The sequence below is a fragment of the Penaeus chinensis genome, chromosome 6 (genome assembly GCF_019202785.1).
Source record: "Penaeus chinensis breed Huanghai No. 1 chromosome 6, ASM1920278v2, whole genome shotgun sequence".
Classification (NCBI taxonomy): domain Eukaryota; kingdom Metazoa; phylum Arthropoda; class Malacostraca; order Decapoda; family Penaeidae; genus Penaeus; species Penaeus chinensis.
The window spans coordinates 723,542-734,774 of NC_061824.1; the positions used below are offsets into that span (position 1 = coordinate 723,542).

General features: G+C 38.5%; 3 protein-coding genes across 4 annotated transcripts; all 3 read right to left on the reverse strand.

Moving 5' to 3' along the window:
- Positions 1-1,164: 1,164 nt before the first annotated feature.
- LOC125026451 (pro-resilin-like) lies at positions 1,165-2,583 on the reverse strand. Of its 2 annotated transcripts, XM_047614912.1 has the most exons (3): positions 2,506-2,544; positions 2,165-2,212; positions 1,165-2,008 (listed from the first exon to the last, which is right to left on the reverse strand). In XM_047614912.1, exons 1-3 carry the CDS (start codon positions 2,525-2,527, stop codon positions 1,341-1,343), a joined length of 738 nt encoding a protein of 245 aa, XP_047470868.1. In that variant the 5' UTR covers positions 2,528-2,544; the 3' UTR covers positions 1,165-1,340. The 2 variants fall into 2 exon arrangements, with proteins under 2 accessions (XP_047470868.1, XP_047470866.1); XM_047614910.1 differs by having other exon boundaries at positions 1,165-2,212; positions 2,506-2,583.
- A 2,529-nt stretch (positions 2,584-5,112) lies between these two features.
- On the reverse strand, positions 5,113-6,300 carry LOC125026452 (pro-resilin-like). The gene is made up of 2 exons (XM_047614913.1): positions 6,243-6,300; positions 5,113-5,936 (listed from the first exon to the last, which is right to left on the reverse strand). The coding sequence occupies exons 1-2, from the start codon at positions 6,262-6,264 to the stop codon at positions 5,221-5,223; spliced, it is 738 nt and encodes a 245-aa protein (XP_047470869.1). The 5' UTR covers positions 6,265-6,300; the 3' UTR covers positions 5,113-5,220.
- A 2,461-nt stretch (positions 6,301-8,761) lies between these two features.
- On the reverse strand, positions 8,762-10,246 carry LOC125026450 (pro-resilin-like). Its single transcript, XM_047614909.1, has 2 exons — positions 10,168-10,246; positions 8,762-9,828 (listed from the first exon to the last, which is right to left on the reverse strand). Exons 1-2 carry the CDS (start codon positions 10,187-10,189, stop codon positions 8,933-8,935), a joined length of 918 nt encoding a protein of 305 aa, XP_047470865.1. The 5' UTR covers positions 10,190-10,246; the 3' UTR covers positions 8,762-8,932.
- Between the last annotated feature and the right edge of the window lie 987 nt (positions 10,247-11,233).

Here is an 11,233-nt window from a genome sequence, read left to right on the forward strand (position 1 = left end):
AGTGTCTCTAATGGCGAGTCTCCAGGCAGGCCCTCGGCCTATCTCTAACTCCTCGCGACAGGTCTCCGCGAGCTGCCCAAACCATGACCTCCTAGGTCGTCCCACGGGCCTCCTCCACCCAGGATTGTCTCGCAGAGAGAGAATCTGATGGACAGGGTCATCCATAGGGAAACGACCTAAGTGCACATATAGCCTGAGTGAGCGATACCGGATTATGCAAGTAATAGGTCTCATGCCAGTCTCAAGGTGTAGCCGTTGGTTGGACACGTGGTCCTTCCAACTGTACCCCATGATCCGGCGAAGAGACTTGTTACAAAAGGCGTCAAGACGAGACTCCAAGGCACTAGATAGCGTCCAGGATTCGCTTCATTAGAGCAAAACTGGCAGTATCATGGCCATGAAGGCACGTTGCTTGGTTCTTCTGCATAGGTACCGACATCTCCAAATGCTCTTGGTGATCGAGTTCATGGCTCCTGCTGCCAGACCAATCCATCTACTGACTTCTTTGACAGCCCAGAGACATGGACTATGCAACCAAGGTATGCAAAGCTCTCTGTGACTTCAACGTCCTCACCGCAAGCATGGACAAACTGTATGGGTTCCCCTAACAGGCCCACACAGTCCTGAATCTTGGTCTTGGTTCAGGAGACCTCTAAGCCTAAGGGCTTCGCCTCATTGCTAAATGCATCAAAAGTATATGTATGTGTATATATACATACCAATATTTGTGCATGTGTAAATGTATACACGTATCCATACATACATATATATCCTCAAGTACACAAGCATGCACGCACCACATCCACATGCATGTATCTTTGTGTGCATGCATATGTTTGTGCGCGGGCATACGTGTGTATGTGTGATTGAAGCATTCGTGAGTTTATGTTACTTATGTGTTTGTCTTTTTATATATATATTCTGGTACATACATTCATAATGCATTGCTGATGATGGTTACAATAATAGTAATGGTAATAATATGAATGATATTGACAATAATAACGAGATACTCATGATGATAATGATAAAATAACGTTTTTTTTTTTTGTCATTGGAAGCGATGACGACAGTAATAGTAATGATATCAATAAAAATAGCAACAAGGAAGGTCTCATGTAAGAATATAAAAATGACTATGAAACAGTTAAGTATAATACAAAATGGCTAATGTTCATTTTATTCCAAAAATAGATATATACAAACTGATTATATAAGAAAAATAAGAGATATCGAGCATACAGATATAAAGACAAAGGGGAATCTGTAACGTTAGAGTAAGCGTCTGTCTATGAAAATATACAGGTAATTATTTTAATGTGAGATCCTTCAAATTCAGCTTAGAAAGGAGTTCCATAGGAGTTGGATGGGGCAGCTGGGGCACCGTAGCCGTTGCTTGGGGCAGGGGGGGCACCGTAGCCGTTGCCGTTGCTGCCTCCATTTCCGTTCTTTCCGTTTCCGTTGGGGCCGTATCCATTGCTTCCGTTCTTGCCGTTTCCGTTCCTTCCGTTGCCGTTGGAGCCATAGCCGTTACCGTTTCCGTTGGTGGCGGGTCCATAGGCGTATCCGGCGTCGGGAACGACTCCGATGAGTTCGTTGACGGAGTAGAAGCTCTCAGCTTGAGAACAGTCCACGTTGAACCACCAGTCACATACCAGGTACTGCTGGTTGAAGATGGTACCGTTGGGGCACAGGAACGAGTCCTTTTGGCGCCTGAGGGCGCGGTCCTGGCAGATATGGAACACCTGGCAGCCGGCTTCAGCTGCAGTGTCGGCGTAATAACCTTGCACCGCCTGGTCATCGCACGAGAAGCCGGTGTCGGGCACGGAAGCCAAGATGGGGTAGTCCTCGCCGGGGACGCCGCCCCCGGGAATGTTCTCGGCCAAAGCGGCAATCTCAGGGTCTACTCCGTAGGCGCCGTTGGGCGTGCCATAGGTGTTCCTGGGAGCTGCATAACCGTTGCTAGGAGGAGCAGGTGCTCCGTAACCGTTACCGTTGCCGTTCCCGTTTCCGTTGAATCCGTTAGTTGGTGCACCATATCCATTGCTGGAAGGAGGAGGTGCTCCGTAACCGTTGCCGTTACCGTTTCCGTTTCCGTTGAATCCGTTAGTTGGTGCACCATATCCGTTGCTGGGAGGAGGAGGGGCTCCGTAACCGTTACCATTTCCGTTGAATCCGTTGCGGCTGTCGGCCACAACGACGCCAAGGATTGCTGTGGATATATAATAAGAACATTTGCATGGAGAACACGCAAACACCTATGTACTGTTTATATACACGCATACACAGATTTATATGTGTATATATCTATAGATAGGTATCTGTTTATATCTATGTATAAGTGCATGAATTTGCAAGATTGCTGAATCTTAAAGATGAAATCTTACTGAGCTAATTAGACCCAGAATCAAAACCACACGTTCTTGGAAGTTCAATAGTTTGAGGGAACGCGATACTTTCCGCGGGTATTCTACATGAGTACAAAAGGCAGAGATAATAACGAACCACAGAGGATGAGGGACTTCATGGTAAGGCTCAGAAGCGGGAGAGGAGGAGGGAGAGTGACGATGAACGACTGGCGGCCAACCTTTATACTCGAAGACGGTTCAGACTCCGCCCACCGACCTTCGGTCTGACTTAGTTTAGCTGTCGGTGTGAAAAACGAGGTCGCTGCTACAGCAAAAGCGCAATATTTGGGAATTTAGCAGAAACTTGCACACACAAACATATATATATATATATGTATGAATGTATGTTTGCATATATACAAATATATGTGTATATATGTATATATACATATCTATATATATACACTGAGTATATGTAAATATATACAAATGAATATATGCGTATGTATATATGTATATATATATATGTGTGTGTGTGCGTGTGAATGTGTGTCTGTCTGTCTGTGCGTACACATATATAAATTTACGCGTATATATATTCATACATATACATATATATATATATATATATATGTATATATACACATACCGGCATATATATATATATGAATATGCATATATATAAGTATGTATACACACACACACACACACATATATATATATATATTTATATATATATATACATACATACACATATATGTGTATATAATAATCATAATATATTTATATATATGTATATATATATATATATATATATATATATATATATATTTGAATATGCATATATATTTGCACACACTCACACATACACACAAACACACACACACTCACATATGTGTATGTATGTGTAAGTATATATGTATATATATACATATGAAATAGCGAAGGGAAGAACATCGACGCCAAGGATTGCTTTACATATATATAAACACATGAATGTGTACACACGCACACATACATATATTTATATATATCTATATCTAAACACACACACACACACACACACAACCACACACACACACACACACACACACACACACACACACACACACACACATATATATATATATATATATATATATATATATATGTATATACACACATACATATGTAATGTACATATATATATATATTATGTATAGGCCTATATATATATATATATATATATATATATATTATATATGTGTATGTATATATATATGTATATATACATATATATGTGTATATATATATATGTGTAAATATACATATATATACATATATATATATATATATATATATATATATATATATATATATATATATATATATATGCGTGTGTGTGTAGTCATGCTGAACAAATTGAAAATAAAAGAAAGAGCAGAAGAACAAGAAAACACGAATAAGCCGGAGGTCTTTCTGAAGTACTGCTTCTTGCTGCCGTGAAGACCTAGCAGATGGAAAGGATCTCCGGATTATTCGTATTTCCTTGTTCTTCTCTTTGTTGTTTTTTTGTAATATGTATAATTGTATGTGCATACACGTACGTAAATGCACAAATACATACAAACCACCAAATTTAGATTCGATTCAAAACGTTCACTTTGCCAAATGAGGGGCATAGATAAGCATAAAAACTCATGCCTGACAATACTGATTTTTTTTTTTTTTTTTTTTTTTTTTTAAGTTTAATCGACTGAAATAAAAACATGCAAGTTGGAAAAAAAGTAACATTACTTACAATATTTTGAAAAAGGAGAAGTTTTAAAAGACATTGATGATTATGTGACTATCCAGTTTAGTTTTGAGTATCCTGAGTGTTTTTTTGAAATATAATTTAGTTGGATTTATCTATGATTAGAATTAGTTTATTAACATGAAGCCATTCATTGACAGGGAAAGTGAGCTGTGAGAGGCGTATAGGTAGACTAATCTCTTGGGACTATTTATGCAATGCGTATTAAAATGCTGGGCAATTGCCTTTGCATCCCTCACTTCCTGGTTTACTGGTTGAGGCACTGTGGCCTTTTTGGCCTTTGTTCAAAATGGGGCAATCAGAGGTGTCAAACTCAAAAGCCTGCGAGGGTCGAATTTCATCAGTTTCCATCCTGACCGCCAGAAACGGTACATACTTAGCTTTCCAGAATTACGATAGTATTATCTCAGACCTTATATACATGTGTGTAAAATCTATTGGACGTAATTTGTAGGTGCTAACACTCATGCTAACAATGTTTATATATATATATATACATTAGTCATGAGTTGCTAGTTTAATGCATAATTTTACTTCATTTTTTAAACACAATAGGTCTATTTTGTCATGTCATCAGACACTTCACTATTACTGGGAGTATCTTAACCACTCGGAGGGCCACAGTTGGCCCGCGAGCCATGATTTGGACATCCTTGGTGTAGATTACCTTCCAAATTTCCTTAGGGTTTCTCGATTTGTTTTAAGCTTGTCATGAAAATGTTGCCGTTTCCATTAGGAATCATTAAAGTAATGTTTATTTTAATCTCCTGAAAGACTTATGTTATGCTTCATCAAGGCGCTTTTCATTTTTATTTTATGCACAAAAACATTTTTGTGTTTTGCTTTGATCACAGTTCCTTTAATCTCTACATTATCATGCAGTAAAAACTCTTATTTCATTAAGAAGCCAGCAGAAGAGCCTATTCTGAGGAAATGTATTCACCATTGGATAATTGCATTACAAGTGAGTAAAAATAAAAGGTTTTATTTAAAAATATCGATATGTGCAAAATTCTTGTGCATATATAATGGAAAGACACACACAAAGTGTCTAAGGGAAAGAGAAGGAAGTCTAATTTAGAAAGGAGTTCCATAGGAGTTGGATGTGGCAGCTGGGGCACCGTAGCCGTTGCTTGGGGCAGGGGGGGCACCGTACCCATTGCCGTTGCTGCCTCCGTTTCCGTTCCTTCCGTTTCCGATGGAGCCGTATCCATTGCTTCCGTTCTTGCCGTTTCCGTTCCTTCCGTTGCCGTTGGAGCCATAGCCGTTACCGTTTCCGTTGGTGGCGGGTCCATAGGCGTATCCGGCGTCGGGAACGACTCCGATGAGTTCGTTGACGGAGTAGAAGCTCTCAGCTTGAGAACAGTCCACGTTGAACCACCAGTCACATACCAGGTACTGCTGGTTGAAGATGGTACCGTTGGGGCACAGGAACGAGTCCTGTTGGCGCCTGAGGGCGCGGTCCTGGCAGATATGGAACACCTGGCAGCCAGCTTCAGCTGCAGTGTCGGCGTAATAACCTTGCACCGCCTGGTCATCGCACGAAAAGCCGGTGTCGGGCACGGAAGCCAAGATGGGGTAGTCCTCGCCGGGGACGCCGCCCCCGGGAATGTTCTCGGCCAAAGCGGCAATCTCAGGGTCTACTCCGTAGGCGCCGTTGGGCGTGCCATAGGTGTTCCTGGGAGCTGCATAACCGTTGCTAGGAGGAGCAGGTGCTCCGTAACCGTTACCGTTACCGTTTCCATTTCCGTTGATTCCGTTGCGTCGGTCGGCCACAACGACGCCAAGGATTGCTATGGAGATATATTTGTCAATAGTTATGACATTGTGCTTTATAACCACTCAGAGTGAGACACACATATCAAATCGACACAACAGATGAAAGGAATATGATCATCTCATATTCCACATTTTCACATTGAAAAACTGAATCATCTTTATATACATATGTACATATATACATATATATAAGCATATATATGTATTTATATGTATATGTGTACATACATATATATGTGTGTTTGCATATATATATTATATATATAGATATAGTACATATATACATGTTTATGATCTAAATTGCATTACTCGAAACCAACCGTAGAAGATGAGTGACTTCATAGTAAGTTCTTAGAAGCGGGAGAGGAGTGGGGAGAGTGATGATGAACGACTGGTGGCCAACCTTTATACTCGAAGACAGGTTCAGACTCCGCCCACTGACCTTCGTTCTGACTTAGTTTAGCTGTCGGTGTGAAAAACGAGGTCAAAGTTTAAGGAAATGGTATGATATTGAGCTGTGAACGACAATTTTTTTTTTTTTTTTTTTTTTTTTTTTTTTTTTTTTTTTTTTTTAGGATCCACGAGATCCCTGATCTGAGTCTTCATTGTTAGCATGGTACGTGTTTTTGTGTGTTTTTTTTGTTTTTTGTTTTTTAATTCGTTTTATTTACAGTTTGAACGTGTGACTGCATTTGCGTAAAATTAACATTATATGAATATAATAAGTTTATCAATTCCAGTAACGCTAGTTAAAAATGATAGTAGCAATAATGATGAAATTTATAATGATTATGATAGTAATAATAATGATAACTGTAATGTTAATGATAATAATAATGATATCAATAATTATATTGCCAGCAACGACAATAATGATAATGATAAGAATAATAACGATGATAATGTTGATGATAATAATGATAATGATAATAATGATAATAATAATAATATTAATAATAATGATAATAATAATAATGATAATAATGATAATGATAATGATAATGATGATGGTGATGATACTATCAATAATAACAGTAATTATGATGATGGTACAAAGTTATATCTATTATAATTATAACTTTTGTTATTAGTATTATCACCATATAAACAATAAAGATAGAAGTGATCATAATAATAATAACAACAATGATAATAATAACACAAATGATAATGATAATAATGATAGTAATAATGGTAATGACAGCAAAAGTAATGTTGATAATGTTGCTTATAATCATAATGGTAATGATAATAATGATGGTAATAATAATAATGATAATAAAAGTAACAGTAATAACAAGAAGATGGATAATATAATAATGATAATGATAAAAATAACGATAATATTAATAATAACAATAATTATAATTATAATAAAGATAAGGATAACAACAACGATGATAATAATTATAACAACAACAACGATAATGATAATAAAGTTAACGATGGTAATAACAGCTATGATGATGTTGATACTAATAATAAGAACAATAATAACAATGATTAGGCTTCTGTTATGATTATTATCATTATCCTTATTCGCAGGACTGTAGTGAACACCCTGCCTCTGTATTCCAAGAGTGGATATTAAGCCCTGTGATATAACGGAACTGTGAGAGAATGAATGAACAACGAGCACTAACTAAACGTGGAGACAGCAAACTACGAAGGCATGCAATTTGAAGCTCAAGGAATGAAGGGAAGTGGATATCATTATCAAAAATGGAAAATGATTTTATATTTCTCTCTGTCTATATGGCCATCTCTCTTTCTCTACCTATCTAGCTCTTCACCCCCCTCTTTCTTTCTCTATATTTGCCTGTCTGTTTCGTTATCTATATTTGCCTGTCTGTTTCTTTATCTATCTGTCTGTCTTTCTTTCTATCTATATGTCTCCTTCCTCTCTTCAGCAGGATCTTGTACTTTCTGAAGAGGAGGAATGCCGGCGGTGATGCCTTTCCCTGGTGTCATCCATGCTTGTTCACGCTTTGTAGATGACAATATGTGAATTTTCTTAAGATAATATGATCACATAACCAGTATCTATGTAAAACGACAAGAAATATATACAGTTCATCAACTAATATTCATGCAAAGCGGTTTACCCGTAAGAGCTATAGCTATTTGCATATGCTAACATAAATTATTTTCACAATAAAAATACACTATTATAGAGGGAAAGAAATGCCATTTATATCGACCAATAAATGTGCAGAAATTTCAACTTGAAGGGATTTTAATTAGAATTTGACTTTGAACTTTTGAATATAATAAGCATAACTCGAAAATGTTTTTTTTTTTCTTTTCTTTTCTTTTTCTTTTTTTTGCCTTTTTATTGGCTTTCTTGATATCGTTTTCAATATAGCTTAAAATATTCCTGATGCATGTGTTGCCTTTTATGTTTTTACACATTATCTATCAATTTAGTTTTTGCTGGTATCATCCTAGAAATATTGGGGAAACACATATCTGATGAACGTTTTTATGTCTTTAGCCTTTCTTCGCTATCTTTCTGGGGGGGGGGGGGGGGGGCATTTTTCTAAGTATGTGTTACGGCTTGTAACTTATAATAAAAGGCTAAAATTGATACACCAATAAAATGTTTTTGTCTAGTTCCCCTACAAGACGTAAGATCACTTATGATGAGAGGGCATCAGTCTGATAATTCTGGAAGCGGTAATGTGGTTTATTATGTATAAGGACATTTGAACGATAATATCTGCCAATCTAATCATTACAATTGCCCTTCACTCGTTATTGGAATTCTCATTAGATGAAAATTAAGCAAAGATTCAAGACCCGATTCAAACTCTATAACGGGTATGTACAAACAAACGAGAATTACTCTTATTTTATTTCAAAATATAGATATTTACACATTTTTGCGTCAACAGATTAAGCGGGTAAACCAAATCCTTTATATAGGAACCAGTGACAGCTAGATTGATGGAGAGTGAAACATTGAACAATAGATACTAAGGATACAGGTCATGTGCCTATAAAGTCTAGTTTAGAAAGGAGTTCCATAGGAATTGGAAGGGGCAGTGGGAGCACCGTAGCCGTTGCTTGGGGCATGGGGGGTACCGTATCCATTGCCGTTGCTGCCTCCGTTTCCATTCTTTCCGTTTCCGTTGGAACCGTATCCATTGCTTCCGTTCTTGACGTTTCCGTTCCTTCCGTTGCTGTTGGAGCCATAGCCGTTACCGTTTCCGTTGGTGGCGGGTCCATATGCGTATCCGGCGTCGGGAACGACTCCGATGAGTTCGTTGACGGAGTAGAAGCTCTCAGCTTGAGAACAGTCCACGTTGAACCACCAGTCACATACCAGGTACTGCTGGTTGAAGATGGTACCGTTGGGGCACAGGAACGAGTCCTGTTGGCGCCTGAGGGCGCGGTCCTGGCAGATATGGAACACCTGGCAGCCGGCTTCAGCTGCAGTGTCGGCGTAATAACCTTGCACCGCCTGGTCATCGCACGAGAAGCCGGTGTCGGGCACGGAAGCCAAGATGGGGTAGTCCTCGCCGGGGACGCCGCCCCCGGGAATGTTCTCGGCCAAAGCGGCAATCTCAGGGTCTACTCCGTAGGCGCCGTTGGGCGTGCCATAGGTGTTCCTGGGAGCTGCATAACCGTTGCTAGGAGGAGCAGGTGTTCCATAACCGTTACCGTTACCGTTTCCGTTTCCGTTGAATCCGTTAGTGGGTGCACCATATCCGTTGGTGGGAGGAGGAGGTGCTCCGTAACCGTTACCATTACCGTTGCCGTTTCCGTTTCCGTTGAATCCGTTAGTGGGTGCACCGTATCCGTTGCTGGGAGGAGGAGGTGCTCCGTAACCGTTACCGTTACCGTTGCCGTTCCCGTTTCCGTTGAATCCGTTGCGGCGGTCGGCCACAACGACGCCAAGGATTGCTGTGGATAAGCATTCCTAAATGTTAAAATATGGAGTGACAATAGATGAAATATAAAATGTACAATACAGTATGAATATACAGCAATAATAAATATACGATGGGGCAGTTGGATATAAGGACTATTTCCCTAGGTGTATGGATATACAGTATATTTAAAAAATATATAAAGACAAAGAATGTAATTAGGGTAGCTTATAATATTGAATGTTACATTCTGAGTTGTTTATTATTTTTGTTAAGCATGTAGTCGATAATGAAAAGATAATATTTAAATGTGCTCATGTATATCCGTCTCTGAATAAACAAATATATATAAATTAAAATTTCTAGGACGAACCGAAAACGATGAGGGACTTCATTGCAAGACGCGGGAGAGGAGGAGGGAGAGTGACGATGAACGACTGGCGGCCAACCTTTATACTCGAAGACGGTTCAGACTCCGCCCACCGACCTTCGTTCTGACGTAGTTTGTTAAGAAGAAAAGCAGGTTACTGCTAAAGGAAGCGTCAACTACTTTCAGAAGCAGAGCGATGTGAATAAAATATCGAATCAGAGATGTTTCATTTTCTTTTTAAGCAAACCTCTATGACAAAAATGAAGCTGACGATGAATATACGTATGACGTTAGCCATCAAATAGTAAAGAGGCAAATCTTAGTTTGCAGTTGGTGTTATCACTGTCAATGTTTTAATATCATCATCATTATCGTGATATTGATATAATCATTTTCATAATTTCATCCCCATTATTGTCACAATCTTTTCCTTATTATCATAAGTCATCTTTTTGTTGTGATGTGTCACTACTTCGTTGTTCTGATTATCGTTATCATTTTTGTTATTATTGATATCGTTATCGTGTCGCTTACAGTTTATACCAGTTGTTATTGTTAACCCATTCGCCCCGGGTTTATGTTCTGTCCCCTGTATTTTTTGTGAATTTTGTTACATACAGATGGCTCCACGTGCGCTCAGCCGGCAAGGAGTCTATCAGTAGCCCGAGTGACCGATCCTGATTTCCCCATTCATTGAATTGGTGGGAAAATGTGTTTATCTTATTAATACAGTTTATATCGATATTGTTATTATTGTTATTGATGTTATGATAATTAAATTGTTATTAAATTCATTTTTTTTTTGGGGGGGGGGGCATAGTTGACTTTATGTATGCTTAGAATAAGTTCATTGGAATGAAGCCACTCACACGTTGTACATCAGTATTCGTTATTGAAATGAAATGAGGAGAGAATTGTAATAGACTTTCAGGTTGCCATCATCAACGAATAAAAGGGAATTGAAAGGTTTCGTAGTGATAACATATCATTCAGATATCAAAGAAATAGAAAATAGGCCTTGTAGAATTTCATGGGCCTCTGTTGCTAGTTTACATTGGTTACCCGTGAA